We start from the raw sequence: 19,608 nt of genomic DNA on the forward strand, positions 1-19,608 counted from the left end.
GCCAATCACCTTTCCAGCTCTTAGCTTCATCCCACCCCCTCCGGTCCTCTCCTATCATTTCACATTTCTCCCTCCCCCCACTACTTTCAAATCTCTTACTAGCTTTCCTTTCAGTTAGTCCTGATGAAGGGTCTCGGCCCAAAACGTCGACAGCGCTTCTCCCTATAGATGCTGCCTGGCCTGCTGTGTTCCACCAGCATTTTGTGTGTGTTATCTGAAATTATCATTTATTTGGAAGTGCTTGAAATAGTCCTTCTGGTTTCAGCTTTCTTGTGATGAAAACATTTCTAACAGTTGTTTCTCTTAAGTAGAAATCTGAGGTACTTTTAATTTCATCCATTCACACAACATACTGTAATGTCACCTAAATGACATACAATTTGGAATTGAAAAATAATAGCAGGAACAAGGAAGAGTGATCTAAAAAACCCACAGCACCAATCAAAAACACAGTGGGATATTAGTCCAAGCAGGAATTCAGAGCTTTAATTAAACTGTGGGTAGATGTTGCTGGTGCCTTAATTGCCCCTTAATCTAATTCTCAATAGTTTCTGGGTGTTACTTTTGACTTTGCACAAAGTTTCATAAAATGTTTTAATCTCCGCAAGAAAGGTGTATGTGAGACAAGTTTCTGCAATAATTCTGGCTTTAACACAGAATTTGCTTCAGGGGATAGATAGGGTTTTCCAAAACACAGTTTTGTAGATGGACTCTTTTGAAATTAAATTAGTGGATGCTTCAGATTTGCCAGGATGATAGAAAAGTATATGTGCATCATGCAGACGTACTTTTGCTTGAGGGCACTGCAGGCAACCCAGCACTGCCTTGCCAGTTCTGCTCTTTCAACTGATGGCAACACACAAAGTCACAGACAAAGCACCCAGCCCCACTTTACAGCACCATGTTGCAGCAATGAAATCCAACCCAACCTACACTGCATCCCTCCTTTTCTAAGCCATTGGGTAGAATATTCCTTACCCATTGACACCTCTTGGTCAATTTAAAGAAGAAATCAAGTATAAATTATAGACATTTTCTCTGTTTGCAAATGAGTCGTAAAATCACGAGGGACAGAAAAATCACAGGGTCTTTTTCTCCAGGGAAAATGGAACCAAAATAGAGTGCATAGGTTTAAGTGAGAGGGAAAATATTTAGAGGAGACCTGAGGGGCCCCTTTTCATCCAGAGAGTGGTGCATTTATGGAACTAGAAAGTAGCTGAAGTAGGTAGAATAATATAATTTAAAAGATGTGAATAAGTATGTGAATAGGATGGGAATATAAACCAAATATGGGTTAATAGGATGAGCTTTGGTGGGCAGCTTAAGTCTGTTTCTGTGCTGTATTACTCTTAAGACTGACACTTCAAATATAGATCTAGTTGATCATTTGCAAATGGAATACTCTCTGCCTGAAATGTGTGCTTCAATCTATGACTTCAGGGCATTGATGGTAGAAACCTGACAAGGGAGGACGTTGCAGTTTTAGGCCGCTTGACCTGTGATCTTCCAGGATCTGTCATTTCTAATTCTGATGTTACCGTTTTGGATCCATTGAGAGAATGCACCTCATACTCAGATGATCAAATGATTGCAATTGAAAACCTGCTTGCAAACAGAGCCAGCAAATATGGGTGAGTATTAAACGATTTCTCTGTTGATAAGATAGCAGAATTGTTGAAATTTTAAGCTTTACATTTCCCAAAATTTAAACTTAAAATAATACGGAACAAATTGTGATGATTTGAGTCAATTTTCATAGGCATCCATGAATTCTGTTAATCCATTATTACCATAAAAATAATGAAACTGGAATGATTACCTCTTCTTTCCAGTGAATCTATTCCTGTTTCCTTAGGCCAGTCAGTAGAAAAATTAATTCAGCTAATGCAGGCATGTGAAACAGAGTCCTGATTTTTGGGTCTGGAAGGAAGAAACTAATGTGTTGCTGCCTTCTCCAGCATGGTTTTTGTACTTGAAGTTTGAAGTATTTGCCTATAATTTCAGAGAATGTCTTATTATCGTAAAATGAGGGGAATCTCACCTTTAGGAACTACTCTTTAGAAACTGGGTTTTATATTGAAAAATTCTACTAAACAAGTTGTTTGCTTTTGTTTCATAGTTTCCCTCGTTCTTGGTCAACCAGTACTGTGAATAATCTTGGAAATCTTCCTTTGGCTTTAACCTCAGTCTGGAGTCAAGTGAATCCGGTATTGTTTAAATAACCACTGGACTCTTTTATGCATCCCTGATTAATTCTCTGTAGATTTTTTGTTCCAATTTTAGTTATCAGTTGTAAGAATGCTAGAAGTATTGTAATTGCAATATGTTACCCCAATTATCAAATTAATCAAATATTTAATAAATTATTTAATCCTCATGAAAATACTTCTTTTGCATTTTATGTCTCTTTTAAATTAAGTCAAGTCAAGTAATCCTACATCATAGATTGAGTAAAATTCATAATTTAATAGTAATAATCTAACTGCAGTTTGGCTACATGATGTAAAATCTCATGGCTTTTTCTGATGGGTTATCTTGTTAAGATTATTTTCAACTGAATTCCAGAACTAATATTCGTCAAAGCTTAATGTGTACTAATGATTCAGAGCAGGAAGTGGTTGTGTATTTTAAATGCATTTATAGACTTCAGAGGGTTCTGTAAACAAATAATCTTCATGCCTGACTTCTATATACTATTTATTACAAAGTCCTATTCAGTTTTGTAGTCACTACTTTGGAAACTTGATAGCCTTCCAATATTTAGATAAATACTGCTCTGATCTCTGAGAAACAGTAATATACATATTCTAAATAGGGCAGGAGGTGGTGTGAACAGAGAAGTGGGTGTATGTGTGTACGTTGTTGAAAGAGGAGTGTGTACAGTATCTTTGAGAGAGTGGTTAACCAAGCATATGTAATGCTGAATGCTATAAGTGGAGAAATATAAGAGAATTATGTAGCCTTTCAAACTTTGTGTGGGTCATCAGTGGAATATGTTTCAATTTCTGGATGCCAGAGGTGAAGGTTTTGGAGAGTGCATAGAAGAAATTTACCAAAATGATTCTAGATGTAAGGAATTTCATTCATTTAGATAGAATTATTGGATGGGAAAGAAGTAGGACTGTTCTCCTTGGAAAAGAGGTTACAAGGAGATCTGAGAGTTGTATAGAAAATCAAGAGAGGGAGAGCAAAGTAGATAAAGAAAAGATTTTCAGTTGTCGGAGAACTGAAGAACTGGTAGGCACAGAGTAAAGATGATTGACCAAAGAACAAAAACTGACATCAGGAAAATTTCATTACACGGTTCCTCATTAGGATCTGGAATGCACTGCCAGGGTTACTAATGGGGGAAACTTCAATTGAGTTTAGGTATCTGAAAGGAAATAATCTGTAGAGTATGGTGAGACCATGACAGATAGATTAGTTGGGTTTCTAGACCAAATGGCCTCCTTCCAGGCTATAACTATTCTCCAAGACTTTGAAGAGTCAAGTTTATACTTGACAAAAAGGAATACAAATGCCCAGGGAGACATTAATAAAAATGAGTATATCAAAATCGGTATATTGAAGTGGTTAGTTATAGAAATCTGGTTTATTTTGCTGGCGTTCTCATGAATTCTTGTTTGCCAATCTTCTTAATTATATCTGCAGATTGCTTTCATCCTCTAGTGCTTGTACACTTAATTCCATTTTTTATAACAACGAATAATAGTATTTCTTGAATATGATGTGCATTATATGAAGTGTAGGGATAGAGGATATGTTACCTTTGGTCCATTGCACAGAAGCATCAAAAGGGTTTACGTCTGTCTAAGTTTTCCTAAGTGTACTTTTGCCAAATAGGAATACATATAATTAATCATCTACTGACTATATAACTGTTTTGTATTTTGCAGTTTGTCTTTAATGTAGCTCTCCCAAGGTATATCAGGAGAGCGAAAAAGTTTAAAAGACCAAAGGACATAGTAAAATTCATGAGGCAGCTCAGAAGACGAAGAATTTCAAAGCGAGCAACTGGTAATTAATCACTAAAAATGCAAGAAAATCAATGAAAAGCATCCCTTTCTGTATAGAGATACTATCAACTGAAGAATAAAAAGAATGGGTGGTCTTTGCAGATGTGATTTGAGCCACTATATACAATATGTGGCTACTTCATTGCCTTCATAATTGTATAAAGTCATTGTGGATTTTACTGGAGACGAACTCAAGAAATCATTTTAAATAACACTGATACAATGGATAAAATTATTTTTTAATGATCTACTGAATTAGCATGGGTCAAATGACAGCAGTGAAGGTAGGACCGATTAGAGATTGAGGTGGGAAGATGTGCTTGGAGGCTGTGGAAGTGAGCGAGGTCCTCAATGAATACTTCTCTTCGGTATTCACCAATGAGAGGAAACTTGATGACAGTGAGGACAATATGAGTGAGGTTGATGTTCTGGAGCATGTTGCTATTAAAGGAGAGGAGGTGTTGGAGTTGTTAAAATACATTAGGACAGATAAGTCCCCGGGGCCTGATGGAATATTCCCAGGCTGCTCCATGAGGCGAGGGAAGAGATTGCTGAGCCTCTGGCTAGGATCTTTATGTTGTCGTTGTCCACGGGAATGGTACCGGAGGATTGGAGGGAGGCGAATGTTGTCCCCTTGTTCAAAAAAGGTAGTAGGGATAGTCCAGGTAATTATAGACCAGTGAGCCTTATGTCTGTGGTGGGAAAGCTGTTGGAAAAGTTTCTTAGAGATAGGATCTATGGAGAGAAGGAGGATGAGAGGAGACATGATAGAGGTGTACAAGATATTAAGAGGAATAGATAGAGTGGATAGCCAGCACCTCTTCCCCAGGGCACCAATGCTCAGTACAAGAGGACATGGCTTTAAGGTAAGGGGAGGGAAGTTCAAGGAGGATGTTAGAGGAAGGTTTTTCACTCAGAGAGTGGTTGGTGCGTGGAATGCACTGCCTGAGTCAGTGGTGGAGGCAGATACACTAGTGAAGTTTAAGAGACTACTAGACAGGTATATGGAGGAATTTAAGGTGGAGGGTTATATGGGAGGCAGAGTTTGAGGGTCAGCACAACATTGTGGGCCGAAGGGCCTGTACTGTGCTGTACTGTTCTATGTTCTATGTTTAAATGGGCTTTGGCACCCATATCAGCAGCTGTGCATTTAAGTTGTGATGGATAAGATATTTTGTGTGGTCAATCAAACTTGCAATCCATTTTTAAACACTAGGAGTGCAAATTCATTGAGATTAAATTTTTATTGATATTGGTCTGGTACAACCTTTGATTACTCTCCTTCAGTTTTAAATATTTATTTCAAAAATACTGAGCAGCTTCCATAAATTTATGATCTGTTAAATCACAAAGGCCTGTGGATGCAGAATATACAATTCTTTACTCTATGTAAACTCTTGTGAGAAGCAGCAAATATAACCAATCAAAGTTTCAATATTTTTCTCTGGCTACACAAATGAAAAAGATTGATGAAAAGTGAAGCTTTCTGCTAAAGTATGTGGGCAGTTGTGAAGGGATTGTAAATTGACCTCGTTACTGCTAATGAACATAACAACACCACAAAATGTATTTCTGATTTCCTGTACACAATTCTCTACTGTTACCTCCTTTCTGGCATTATTCATCACTTTAACACATGTTCTTTACCAGCATTATATTGTGATTTGTTTCTGACAAATTAGTAGGAAATGGAGACGGGTAGCTTTCTTTATTGGATGTGAAAAATGCCTTCAGAGCTCTAAAGTAGCATCTATGGTCCACATAATTGACAGATTGTGCCAGAAATGATATAAGGTCAGTGTGCACACCAATTTTGCCCTCTGATAAGGATGTAAGTGGGCACTCATCTTGGAATTGTGTTTGTGCATGAACAAAATACAGCGCACAGCAGTACAGAAAGCTAGGAACGAATGGGAGCAGGAAGCAATTTTCAACTAGAATTTACAGACAGCATTTCCACATTGGCTTTGTGAAGAACTGTGTCAAAGCTCAGATGCATTTCAAAAGGATGCCCTCAATAAAATCTGCTGCCCACTGCAGAGAACCAGCTGAGAGCAGATCAAGGACCATGTTAGTAATAATTGCCTGGTTCCTTTCAGGATGCTGCTGTTTTGCAGAGCATAGAAAAAATGGGCTGAACGTGACTGCACATAAAGGCTAAACATATTTTCTCTCTTGCTTGAGACATTCATGGAGAAAGAAAGTGCAGCTTTGCTAAGAACGTACTTGATGCAGATTGCAGGGACTTTTAGCATATTGCTTTGCATTTGAATCAAAGTCAACTGCACCGTATAATAATAGGGATTCTACTCTCTTAGTGTCCAACTGGTGTGGGACTATAGTAAGTCCTCTATTTCCTGGTACAGACAATTTGCCTTTGCATCAGTTTGCTCTGCAGACTACGTTTGAGTTACCTCACCAACAACAGGGATGACTATAGGACAGTAGGCCTGTACTCCACGGCATGTCTAATGAGCTCATTCACGCACATGTATGTAGGAGACATGTAATACAAGCCATAAGGCACAGTTAGCCCAAGCATCGATCGAGACCCAATTATTCTAAGCCCATTTTATTCTCCCCTCATGCTCAGCAATTCCTCTCAGATTCTACCAATTACTTTTCACTTCAAGGACAATTACAGCGTAATTGGTGGACAATTTGCCCACCAGCCTGCTGTGGTGAACTAGATATACCTGTCTGACTGCTCCTGTGGCTCCTCCCACAGACCCCTGTATAAAGGCGACTGTGGGCTGCTGCTCTCCCTCATTTTCCCCAGGATGTAGTGCTGTTTATTCTTCCAGTCAATAAAAGCCGATATCTCACTTCCTAAGTCTCAGCGTGAGTTATTGATGGTGCATCACCTGCCCCACTTGGGGATGGAGGAGGAAAGCGAAGCACCCAGAGGAAACCCATTTTGTCACAGGGAACATGCAAACTCCACACAGACAGCGCAGAAAGTCAGGGTTGCTGAAGCTGTGAGACAGCAGTTCTACTAGCTGTTGAGTTATCATACCACCTATTTTCTTGCCACTGTATGGGTGTGAGACTGGCTGCTGTGCTTCAGGCAGAACATATAAATGCTGGGTTGGTCATGACCAACACACAATTAGGCAGCTGTGTGAAGCATGGGTAATGGCTTGGTCGGACTCTCAGGTTAACTACCCAGTTGCTCAGACAAGACGTTTAAAGAAATATTCACTAATCATATACATTGTGTTGTCATTGCATCTTTTGAAAGGTTGTCAGGGCATGATTTCTAGCATTGGCCTCTTGGCTGCCTACTTCCACAGCTTTCTGAGGATGTTTGGCGTCACACAAATTTCCTCCTTTGTAGTCTGCCAGTTAGGCTCTGAAAACAGTATACTTTGCCTACCCTAATATATACCTGTTCTTCATTGTTTCTCAGGTTAGATTTGTATAGAATCCTGTTACCACCTATTATCACCATACTGGAAAACCACACGATTGTAGAGGTTCAGGTGACAAAGTAGAAACTTTGTTTAAACTGGCCACATGCACTATTGGCCTGTTGATTCCTTGAGAGAGTCATGAGTGCTGGACATTGGAATCATTGAAATTAACAGGCAGACAGCACTGACCTGCTGTTGCATCACGATCAATAGCTGAAAAATATTTGCACATTATAGTCTTAGTGTTTGTTTTCAATAATTGTCAAATTAGCCTGTTCTCATTTTGTTTACTCTGTAAATCAATGCAGCCTTCTAACTTCCTCCTCCTTCCATTTTGTCAACTTTCTTTGTGATACTTATGCATCCTTTAACCAATGGAATCATTTTCTTTACTCTCATTTAGAATGTATATACACCGTAGTAGAATTAGCAACATTAATAGCATGTTATGTAAAATATTTTGAAAAAAGCGAGTTTATTGATCACTTAAAACTTGTGCTTGTAGGCTGTACTGTTGGAGAAATAACAGTTGGAGGCATTTCTGAGCTGACCCCAGTGAATTATGAGGCTGCCCAACTGGAGGCCTGTTTGAGTAATGATGTATTAAAAGACAACTTGGAGACATTGGGAACTCTTGATTTTAATACTGATCAGCTCAACGTTCTGAAAAACAAACTCAGCCTGGTAAGTAATGCAATTGATCCTCCTACAACTTTCAGTATACTGTTATGTCAATATTTTACCGTTATGTCAGATATATAAATTAGAATAGAAATCAACTGCGCAAAGTATTTCTCAAAAATCTGACACACTAAAGAATTGGTTAGAAATGAACCAAATTGCAAGAATGGTTGCATTTTCATATGACTTTCCTATGATTTTTTTATTGTAGAAGCAATCTTTATAATTCTCCCACTGGGGCAAAGCTCTATCAGAACAGTGATAGAATTGAGGTCTAACTTTAAATTAAGGTTATTGATCTTATATGATACTTTCATATTTTCTCTCTTCTAATTGTATGACAAGAACTTACAAACTTAAAATTTATGATCACATTATTGCTGTTTACCATACTGTTGGCGTGTGGCCTAGTGGGCAGGGCATCAGACTAGTAACCTGAAGGTCACTGGTTCGAGCCTCAGCTAAGGCAGCGTGTTTGTGTCCTTGAGCAAGGCACTTAACAACACATTGCTCTGCGACGTCACCAGTGCCAAGCTGCATGGGTCCTAGTGCCCTTCCCTTGGACAACATCGGTGGCGTGGAGAGGGGAAGGCCTGCAGCGTGGGCAACTGCTGGTCTTCCATACAACCCTGCCAGGCCTGAGCCCTGGAAACTCCAGGCGCAGATCCATGGTCTCTCGAGACCAACGGATGCCACCACCACCATACTATAGAACCAAATGTACAAACATACTTCATATGGATACCCCTGTCTGATATGCAAAGATGGAATTTTATCTAGTTTTACAGCAGTAACTCTTTGTATGCTGTCCTGTTAATCAGCCCAAATTATAGAGTATTTGAATCTTTCTTGACAAAGTCCTTCAAAAGTTTAAACACATGATACTCAGATCCAGAGTAACACATAGAAAAGTTTGCATTTCTTTAGGCCCATTGATAATCTTAACAGAAATGCTGTTTTGTTCAAGTATTATTATAAATCAGAAGGCATTGTCCACTATTCTGATGACCACTCTGAAATATTTGTTTCAGAAAGATGACAGTGTTTGAAGTATAATGAATTAACATGGGTAAAAACTCATTAAGTGACTGAATTTTACTCATTTGTTTTTTTCTGAAACAGATTTACCCCAATGATCTACCGGAAAACCAGATTCAGCTGCTTGGGAACATATCCACTGTGTTCAATGTGACAGAAATCAGCAGCTGGAATATCACTCAAGTTGAAACACTTTCTGCGTTATTGGCACAAGAACTGGAAAACACAATGGTATCAAAAGCAAGAACTTTTAAGTTTAGAATTTGTAGTAAAGTTAGAATTTGGTTCCTTGAGACATTTAGAAGAGCTATAAATCCCTACAACTAAATGCTATTATTTTCTTGGATTATGGATATCCTGCTCTCTTCTCTTCTCTTAAGACCATCAACCCTACCGGGTCATAGGCCACCAACAGCAGCTTGCCAGGGCCCTCAATTCTGCGCCATTCCTTCAAGTTGCTCCCATGTGTGGCCAATCTGCTTGGTTGCTTTCCTGTCCCAGGAATGAGGCCCTTGTAGCTTCTGTTGGCATTTCCGTAGCTCTGGGATTTTACAGGATGGGGTTACTAGCCCCATGCCTAGCCGTCCTCCTTTCAGAGTAGGGAAATTAGATTTTACAGAATGTTAGGGAGCTTTATTTTTACCTCTGTGAAAGGGGTATGAATGGGTTTAAAAAGAATTGAATTGAGGTGGGGCAGGAGAGTAAAAGGGGTGGAAAGCAGCGAAAAAGAGAAAGCACAAAAACTCAAGGACAGGAAGGGGAACCTTACATGAAATGCATTTGTTAATAACTTTATGAACTATTTTCCAGGTTGCAGCCATCATTACAAAATATCTCCAGAGTGGCGGTACTCTTGATGCAGTTTCATTGAAAGCTATTGGCGGAGCAAACTTGTGCACCCTGAACGAAAGCCAGCTCATGACCATTTCAGAATTAATGTAAGTGCTGTATTCGACTTTTCCTGTTTGTTTACCTGTGTCAAATGACTTGATGCAGAGAATGCCTGCATGATTTCTCAAACATTAAATGCAATCCATTAGCACAGTCAAGAGGGGGAAGATACAAATGTCAGATGTCCTGCCATTACACCTTCTTTTGCTTGGTCAATTGATAGAGAATTCAGAAAGGATTCACAGATAGGATCGTCCCCATCATCATCACAAATTCTGGTTGTTCTCCAAAGTATGGAATTCTCAAACTTAAAGGCTTGTTCTGTGAACTTGACATAATAATCTGGTTATATAAATCTCCAAACTAGCCTGAATATTGTTGGAAATTTTCAAGTATGATTCCATTATTATTGGCAAAATTGTCCTCTAAATGAGAGTCAACTAACAAGTCTTAAAGAAGGTGAAGTGTGACGAGACTCAAGTATACTCAGTGGCCACGATATTAGGAACAGAAGTGGAACCCGGTGCGGTCTTCTACTACTGTAGTCCAGCCACTTCAAAGTTCAATATGTTGTGCATTTAGAAATGCGCTTCTGCACACCATGTTCACATAATCATATTGGCATACGTGATTATTTGAGTTACTGTCGCCTTCCTCTCAGCTTGAACCACTCTGGCTATTCTTCTCTGACCTCTCTCATTAACGACGTCTTGCCCTCAGAACTGCGGCGCACGTGATGGTTTTTTCTGTGTTTCAAACCGTTTTCTGCAATCTGCAAAGACTGTTGTGTGTAAAAATCCCAGGTGATCAGCAGTTTCTGAGATACTGAAACCACTTTGTCTGACAACAACGGTCAAAGACACATAGATCACACTTCTCCCCCATTCTAATGTTTGGTCTGAACAATTGAACCACTTGACTTTGTTCGCATGCTTTTATGCATTGAGTTGCTGCCATATTATTGGCTGAATAGGTATTTGCATTAATGAGCAGGTGTACCTAATAAAGTGGCCACTGAGTGTATATTGGAACTAGTGAAAGAATTAGGGTTCTCCTGATCCTGTGAAAATCAGTTAAAAAAGAATGCTCATTCCTTCTGAAGGAGCCAACAGTAGTCTGTCACAGAAGTGCTAGATATTGCACTTCAGATCAAATCCTAGTCACCATTTGACTGCAGCTGCTGATCTTCAGGTTAGTGGCAGAATGGGGCAAGTTGTGAAGATGCCAGAATTAACAATTAAAATAGGTTAATTATGTATACATGACTTTTCAGAGTACAAAGACATCGTTAAAGAGCCAGTGAAAATTTGATTTCAGAATTACAACTTTCACCTTTATCTTACAGGAATGCTGGTTCGCTGGATATCTCCACGTGCAGTCAGTCAAAGAAAAGACTGCTTTACACTCAAGCACTGAAAGAGCTAACATCTCAGCCAAATAATACCATTATCTACTTCAATCTTATAAAGCCATTCCTCAGTAGGTTCCTTGACTTTTGTGGTTGACCATATTTGAAAAAGATCTTTATATAGATTGTAAATGAATTATTAATAATCTTGAATAATTGCAAATAACTTTTAGGCTTTGTTGGCAGGGCAGGAAGATGTGGAATTAATTTTATTCTTGCTATGAGCTACCTAGAGCTAATAAAAGCTGGGAAATGACTACTGTTTATTTCAATCAATCAATTATGTCAGTTGATGTTGTAATAGTTCTAAACATATTTGCCATCATCCAGATGGGAAGAGATGAGAAAATCTGGTGTGTAGGAACACCAGAAGACAAATTGTATGTCTGGAAAAAGGCTCTGAAGCATTTGGGCTCTCACGACCAGACTATGTAACAGATTCTTCCCCCAAGCTATCAGACTCCTCAATACCTGAAGCCTGGACTGACACCTTGCCCTACTGTCCTGTTTATTATTTATTGTAATGCCTGCACTGTTTTTGTGCACTTTATGCAGTCCAGTGTAGGTCTGTAGTCTAGTGTAGCTTTCTCTGTTTTTTTTTTATTACGTAGTTCAGTCTAGTTTTTTTGTACTGTGTCATGTAACACCATGATCCTGAAAAACGTTGTCTCATTTTTACTATGCACTGTACCAGCAGTTATGGTCGAAATGACAATAAAAGTTGACTTATTTCTCATAAAGGTTATAAATGGGTGTAAGTGAATGTGTGTGTGTGCATTGCTAACTTTCTATAATACATTGTTCTTTTATTATTTTCCTAAAGGTGGTGCCAATGCAAGTGATCTGAGTGAACTTGCGAAAGATAATATCAACATGGATTTCACAACATTTACAAATCTGAATCCTGAAGAAGTGGTGGTAAGCTAATGCAATACTGTTATGATTTGATCCCAGTTTCTGCTTTACCATTTGACAATGACAATAGCATTATTGATTAGGTTATGAAACTATTATCTGAAGATCCAGGCAACTGATCTGGAGATGTGAACTTGAATCCCACTCTATCAGCTGGGAATTCCAAACTCATGAAATTAAATATACCGATTATAAATCAGCCCATCCATAATGGTGACTAGCTGATCGTAACAAATGTCCATTTTCCTCCAGCAGAAGTATGCAAAGTCTCTGAACTAAATGTTAAAGAGCTGATCATTCAAGTGCTCTTTCTGACTTTTTTTTTTAAGAAACTTACTGCCAATCAGTTGCAAAGCTTGCTAGGAATTAACCTTCCTGCTCTTCAAACTGGAGCTAATGAAACTGTCGTTTTGGCGTGGGTGAACTCACACTTTGAATCTGAAGTAAGGACTGTCGGGTTGACTGGAGGAATCCCCGATCCATCATCAGGTACATACCCTAATGAAATCCAGAAAACTGTAGAAAAAACATCTCTGTATGATCTTGCTCCTTGTATTATACAAAATATGTAGACACAGGTAACATTTCTGCATGTCTTGGTCCTATATTCACATGCCAGCATAAACATTCTTAATGCAATGTCAATTAATGCAATGACAGTGGGATTTTAATTATTTCAATTATACCCATGCTATCACAAAAGCCCTTCACAAATGTTAAGACCATATATTGCAAACCAATTTCATATCTGGCCATAGGAGAAATCTTCTCTCCTCACGAAGGCCATGTTAACTGCACTAAAGAAAGCAAATAAGCCAAAATATACAGAGCAGATGTAAAGCATAGAGCATTCACATACTGCACATGATATGCCTGAGCAGAGGTGTTTCAGCTACCCAAATTCCAATTTCAAGACCAGTACCGTTGGTTTAATTTGATAGTAGCACACAAGTTAAAGACTTAAAGTGAATATTTGAGCGTAAAATGTTTCTGGATTAAAATGCAATAAAGAAGTCCGAGGTGTCCTTGTTCAGAATTTCCTGGAGGTTAACTTACAGGTTGGTAGGGAAGGCAAATGCAATGTTAGTATTTATTTTGAGAGGTTTAAAATAAAAGAGCAAGGATGTAATGCTGATGCTTTGTAAGGCACTTGGAGTATTGTGAGGAGTATTGGGCCCCTTATCTTAAAAAAAACTGGTGCTGATATTGGAGAGGGTCCAGAGGAAGTTCACAAAAATGATCCCAGGAATGAAAATGTTAATGTATGGTGAGTGTTTGAGTTTAGAAGAATTTGGGAGGGATCTCTTTGAAACCTATCAAGTACATATTGAAAAGCCTAGATAGAGTGGATGTGGAGAGGAAGTTTCCTATAGTGAGCAAGTCTAGGACCAGAGAGCACAGCCTCAGAATAGAAGGAAATCCTTTTAGAATAGAGAGGAGGTGGAATTTCTTGAGCCAGAGGGTAGTGAATCTGTGGAATTCATTGCCACAGATGGCTGTGGAGGCCAAGTCATTGGGTATATTTAAAGAGGTGATTGATAGGTTCTTGATTAGTCAGAGCATGAAATGTTGAAAGGAGAAAGCAGGAGATTAGGGATAATAAATCAGCCATGATGGAATGGTGGAGCAGACTTGATGGGCTGAATGGCCTAATCCTGTTCCTATGTTTTATAGTAATATAGTCTTAAAAAAGACCATAACTCTTTAAAAAATACATTTTGACCTATATCACAAATTGTGTCACAACCAAATAGTTTGGTTCAGCTACAATTTAGCTAGTTTTTAAAGTTAAAAAGCAGAACTGCTATTGGACCGATCAATATTTGATGTATAATTCATTAATAATATTTTTTGTTTCTTTTCAGATCCCCAACTTAACTTTATGGTAAGGTGGAATTGGTAATTTGTTCTATTTCATGACTTTGCTGTAAAAATTAATCAAGAATTAATTTGTAGAGCAAAATTGTATATCCAACCTGATCAGTTAGGAGAATAGATTGTAGAGATGTTTTGTCTTTACATTTTGTATATTTTATTATGGCATGGAAGGCAGCCATTCGGCCCATCTAGTCTATACCGCTCTCAGAACAATCCTATTCTCTCACTTACTTTCATGTAATCTACTCTGTCTCAAGTACCCATTTACACCCTTACCTCACTGATTCTCCCATCAGTCACATACACTATGGAATATCTGCAGTAGCTAATTAACCCACCAAATAGACATCTTTGGGATTTAGAAGGAAACCAAAATACACAATGAAAATGAGACGTACCAACTCCATACAGACAGCACCAGAGTCCAGAAATAAATGTCAAGAGATCACAAATGTTTTGTAATCTGTGCTCCCAGGCTCCATGCTGTAATTATAAATTTGTCAAATTTAGCTTTAAATGGAAGCTGACTATTTCATTTGACTATGATGAAGACATTCTAATGCTTTGTTGTCAAGATATATACTGTTGAAGGACATGGCCTCACTTTCCACTTAGCTTCTGTGAGATACAGTATACTTGCAGAAATACATGTTGAGTTAAGAGCAACAGATGAACTTTCATTTAGTGGCAGTTGATATATTCACAAACCTATGTCAAGTATACTCAAGGCTTTAAATGGGTAACCAGTGACACAGTATCAGTTATAAATTATCTGCTTTTACATGACATAGTACTTTCTACTGGTTTTAGTAGGGAAAGAAAATGAAACTGCTGATAAGAGTCTGTGGAAAAATCTAAATTGTTTGAATTACTGTATCATTTAATTTGTATGAGGCTTATTCACTGTTCTGCATCATCGATGAAATAGCAAAAAAAGTAATTATTATTCTTTCACATTTTTATTGATCATCTGGTATTGGGTATGGAAATATATTTTATTTGTAATTCCGTATCAATAATGTTGTACTGCATGTACTATGTGGTACTATAAACTGACAGGGAGAAAACGCCTGTGTAAATTTTAACTAATGCCTTTGTTATGGATATATATGGAATACCTTTTGTTTCCCAGTATCAGTTTAATTTATAGGTGGCAAAAGGTATCTAAAATTATTAAACTTTACTTATGTTTTTCTCCCATTGTAGTGTGGCAACAGTACATATAATGGTAAGTTTTTAAATTTTTGTGAAGTTTAATTAGCAATATTTTCAAAGTTTATATTTTTATTAATACTCTCTCTTCCATACCAAACAGAAACAGCTTTCTGTGCAGCCATAAACAGGTAAGCGTTGGCAGCATTCTGTCAGTTAACTGAAATTATTGACTTGTCGCTATGCTTTTCCATAGAATTTATATGATCAAATTCTGCCCTTGGCTATTGATCTTCTATATTACTTACTTGATTTTAATTTTTTCATATGCTAACGATGTTGAAACATAGGAAGTAGGAGCAGGATTCAGCCATCTGGCTCATTGAGCCTGCTGCACTGTTCAATAAGATCATGGCTGATCTAGCCGTGTACCCAGCTCAACATACCTGCCTTTTCCCCATTACCCTTAACTGCCCTGTTATGCAAAAATCTATCTAACTCTATCTTAACTGGAATATATTTTATGAATTAGCTTCTACTGTTTCTCTGGGCAGAAAATTTCACCAATTCACTACTTTCTATGAAAGGCATTTTCTCCTCATCTGCACCCTAAATCTATTGACTTGTTATCAAGTCTCTATGCTTTACAATATCTCAACCAAATGGGAGCATATTTTAATATAGGCCATTGAATGACAGGAGGACATTCATCTGAATCCCCACCAGCATACATCATGAAATAAAAAAAGTAGTGAGATAGTGTTCATGGGTTCAGTGTCCATTCAGAAATTGGATGGCAGAGGGGAAGAAGTTGTTCCTGAGTCGCTGAATGTGTGCCTTCAGGTTTCTGTACCTCCTACCTGATGGTAACAGTGAGAAGAGGGCATGTCCTCTGTGATGGGGTCCTTAATGATGGACACCGCCTTCAAGGCACCGCTCTTTGAAGATGTCTTGCGTGCTACAAAGGCTGGTACCCATGAAAGAGCTGACTAATTTTACCACTCTGCAGTTTACTTCAATCCTGTGCAGTAGCCCCCTCCTCCCCCCATACCAGACGGTGATGCAGCCTGTCAGAATGCTCTCCGCGGTTCATCTGCAGATGTTTCCGAGTGTTTTCGGTGATAAAACAAATCTCCTCAAACTCCTAATGAAATATAGCCGCTACTTTGCGTCCTTTATAGCTGCACCAATACATTTGATTGCCTTGAATTAGCTTGATTTAGGCTAGTATTCAATCCTAGGTCTTTCCCGGCCCACATGACTTCCTACTACTTCACAAACCCATTTTCTTCGATCATACCGAAGCCCTTCAACATGATAAAAGATGTTAAGAAATAAATCTGTGTTTGTGTTGATTTGTATTTGCTTTGAACTAAATCCCAAAGTAACTCCTTTCCTAACAAATATTATTTCCCTATCCTCTTTCCCACCCCTTGATTGTTGACAGTTCTGTTGTGAATGAATTCTTGATGACGATTAATGAGTCCCAGCTCTGCAACTTCAACGTTAGTGATTACGCATGTGCTCAGGTAAGCTCTGTTGTTACCCAGGATTTTACACACAAATAAATGTCTTGTCAAAGCGTCACACAGTTTAACGAAATATATTTTCTGGTATTGTTCCTCCTGCTAAGAATGATGCTAGTTGTTTTGAATAGATACCAGTGGAAAACATATCTTTCTTTGATCTCGGAACTTGGGCTTTGCTGGAGGGCGGCCGTGGGGGGTGTTGGGGCACAGGACAGTCATTCTTGCAGCAACCTGCATCCCAACATGACTTCAAATTAAAGAATGAAGAATACAAATGTATTGGCATTTGAATCCAGAAATTATACTGAATGCAGATATTTATAATGGGTCGGGACATTCCTGGTTCTGGTTGTTTAATCGAGAACAGTATGCAGCCAGCGGGCTTCTGCCTTTCATTCATGGACATTGCTACGTGGATGTCAGGCTGGAATTGGAGGGTACACGCAGCGTCCTGTCACTGGACTCGGGTTTATACTGGAGATGGAGGCTGTATGTAGCACAATATTGTACATTTGAATAAGGCTGCAAATTAATTGAAAGCAGGGTAGTATGTTACTTTATTATTTTACTTAATCTTTATGTTTTTAATTTCTAACACGCAAGAATGATTTCAAGTAAATTTATTTAAGTATTTTGTTACTTTTTAAAATTTCTTCTGAATATTTAAATCTGCTCGGATTCTTAAGTGTTGTTCATCAGGAGCCACTCCTCAAGGCCTGGTCACTGCCTATGTCACTGTGCAGACAAGATTCTGGCAAATCTTGAGCTCAGTTGAATCTGTGGGTTGCACAGAGTAAATGGGTACAAAGGAGATGGGTGCAATCTTGGGCAGTAGACCAGATTGAGCACAATCGGCCTATTATCTCTGGAAATACCATGTATATCTATGAATAGTTCTGATGAAGGGTTTTGACCCGAAACGGCGACTGTTTATTCATTTCCATGGATGCTTCCCGACCTGCTGAGTTCCTCCAGCGTTTTGTGTGTGTTGCTTTGTTTATATATATATATATAAAATTTACTGCAATATCCCTCATGCTTGGTTAATCTAACTTCGCTAGATTGTTTTCCCTAATTCCTGCCTAGACTATCCCATAGGGTGCATCATTGATAACTGATATCTAGATTTCAATAGGTACATTTAATGTCAGAGAAATGTATACAATATACATTCTGAGATGCTTTTTCATCGCAACCATCCACGAAAACAGAGGAGTGCCCCAAAGAATGAATGACAGTTAAATGTTAGAACCCCAAAGCCTCCCCCAACTCCCCCTCCCACACATAGGCAGCAGTAAAGCATCGACCCCCCCCCCACCCTTCCCCCATCAGCAAAAAAAGCATCGGCACCCCCCACTGAGCACTCAAGCGTGCAGCAAAAACATCAATAAAGACACAGACTTGCAGTACCCCAAAGACTACTTGTTCACCCAGTAATTCGACATACCACAGGCTCTCTCTCTCTTCCTAATAAGATAAAAAGAGGTCCCTGTTTCACAGAGAGGGGAGGGCAGTAATCCAGTTGAATTCTGAGTATTTTTGGATTTTTTTTTTGTGTACACTGGCCTTCAACAATGAGAAGGTTTTTAATGGAAGTTTTAACATCATATCCCATTTCTGACATTCACTTCTATGAAACCAATGAAAAGGAATTTGTTAGCACAGCTTAATTTACAATCACTACCATATTATATGCTTAATACAAGTAAATGAGGGCAAATTTCTGCCCTGTGAATTGGTCCAGTGTCTAACAAAGCCAGTGGTTTTGGTAATATACAGAATGTGAATTTTTCACTGCTACGCACAAGTTCACTATGAGTTATGAATATTCTTTGCTGTATCATGTTGAGAAACAGCAGGATGAAAGTTCAGTTGGTATGGGACTCCATGTTATTCATAATCATCACGGATATTAAACATTGAAGAATTGGACACTAGGATGCCTGTCTAGTAACTTAAATTAATAAATCATCAAATATTCTTTGACATTGGGTTACTTTGTTTAATATTGTATTATTTTTTATTTGTAGAAAATTCCATCATTTGTGGTATTTTAGATAAAATAAATAGTAAAGTATTACTGTAACATATTTTCAATTGCTTTACTTTGCAGGATAATCAACTGGGAAGTCTAACCAGTGATCATCTGACAACTTTATTTCATTGTTATACTTCAACGAAGGCTCTACAGAGGCAAGATGAAACTGCACTGGGCATTTTTATGCAGAAGCTTGACAAAACGATCCTTAATGAGGCAGTGGATAAATTTAACAACAAGGTGAAAAATGAACCTTTAAAGATGGAAGTATCCTTATTTAAACATTGCAGAAAACATTTTTAATTCCTCTCAGTGCAGCTACTGTATTGACTATTTTGAACAGAAAATACTATATAGTATTTTAGATCAGTGAAGGAACTTGGAATAATCTCAACAATGCTAATTAGTCTTAATGTATCATTGGATGAACTAAACTAAACCTCTCAGACCTGCTGCATGCAAAATATTTTGCTCCTGTTTGGAAAGCAAATTGGCTTGTTTGAATAATTTACAATGGTGATATGACTTATTACTTGAACTTATCGAAAAATAATTATTCAGTAAACAATACACTTTGCTAGCTTGAGTATGTGAATATTTGGAATATTTGATTTCTATGTTACAGGCATAAAAAAACATAACATCACCA

At 38.2% G+C, this 19,608-nt stretch overlaps 1 protein-coding gene across 1 annotated transcript in view; it reads left to right on the forward strand.

Annotated features, from left to right (window-relative positions):
- The window catches only part of LOC140736333 (uncharacterized), a 457,303-nt gene that overhangs the window by 379,896 nt on the left and 57,799 nt on the right, over nucleotides 1-19,608 (forward strand). The window contains exons 237-250 of the mRNA XM_073062333.1: nucleotides 1,441-1,631; nucleotides 2,120-2,207; nucleotides 3,897-4,017; nucleotides 7,935-8,113; nucleotides 9,233-9,379; nucleotides 9,959-10,086; nucleotides 11,385-11,518; nucleotides 12,271-12,365; nucleotides 12,692-12,851; nucleotides 14,228-14,247; nucleotides 15,447-15,468; nucleotides 15,556-15,583; nucleotides 16,840-16,921; nucleotides 19,035-19,199. Coding sequence (XP_072918434.1) covers nucleotides 1,441-1,631; nucleotides 2,120-2,207; nucleotides 3,897-4,017; nucleotides 7,935-8,113; nucleotides 9,233-9,379; nucleotides 9,959-10,086; nucleotides 11,385-11,518; nucleotides 12,271-12,365; nucleotides 12,692-12,851; nucleotides 14,228-14,247; nucleotides 15,447-15,468; nucleotides 15,556-15,583; nucleotides 16,840-16,921; nucleotides 19,035-19,199 — 1,560 coding nt within the window. The remainder of the gene's footprint in view (nucleotides 1-1,440; nucleotides 1,632-2,119; nucleotides 2,208-3,896; nucleotides 4,018-7,934; nucleotides 8,114-9,232; nucleotides 9,380-9,958; nucleotides 10,087-11,384; nucleotides 11,519-12,270; nucleotides 12,366-12,691; nucleotides 12,852-14,227; nucleotides 14,248-15,446; nucleotides 15,469-15,555; nucleotides 15,584-16,839; nucleotides 16,922-19,034; nucleotides 19,200-19,608) is intronic.

This window comes from Hemitrygon akajei, chromosome 11 (assembly GCF_048418815.1).
Source record: "Hemitrygon akajei chromosome 11, sHemAka1.3, whole genome shotgun sequence".
Lineage (NCBI taxonomy): Eukaryota > Metazoa > Chordata > Chondrichthyes > Myliobatiformes > Dasyatidae > Hemitrygon > Hemitrygon akajei.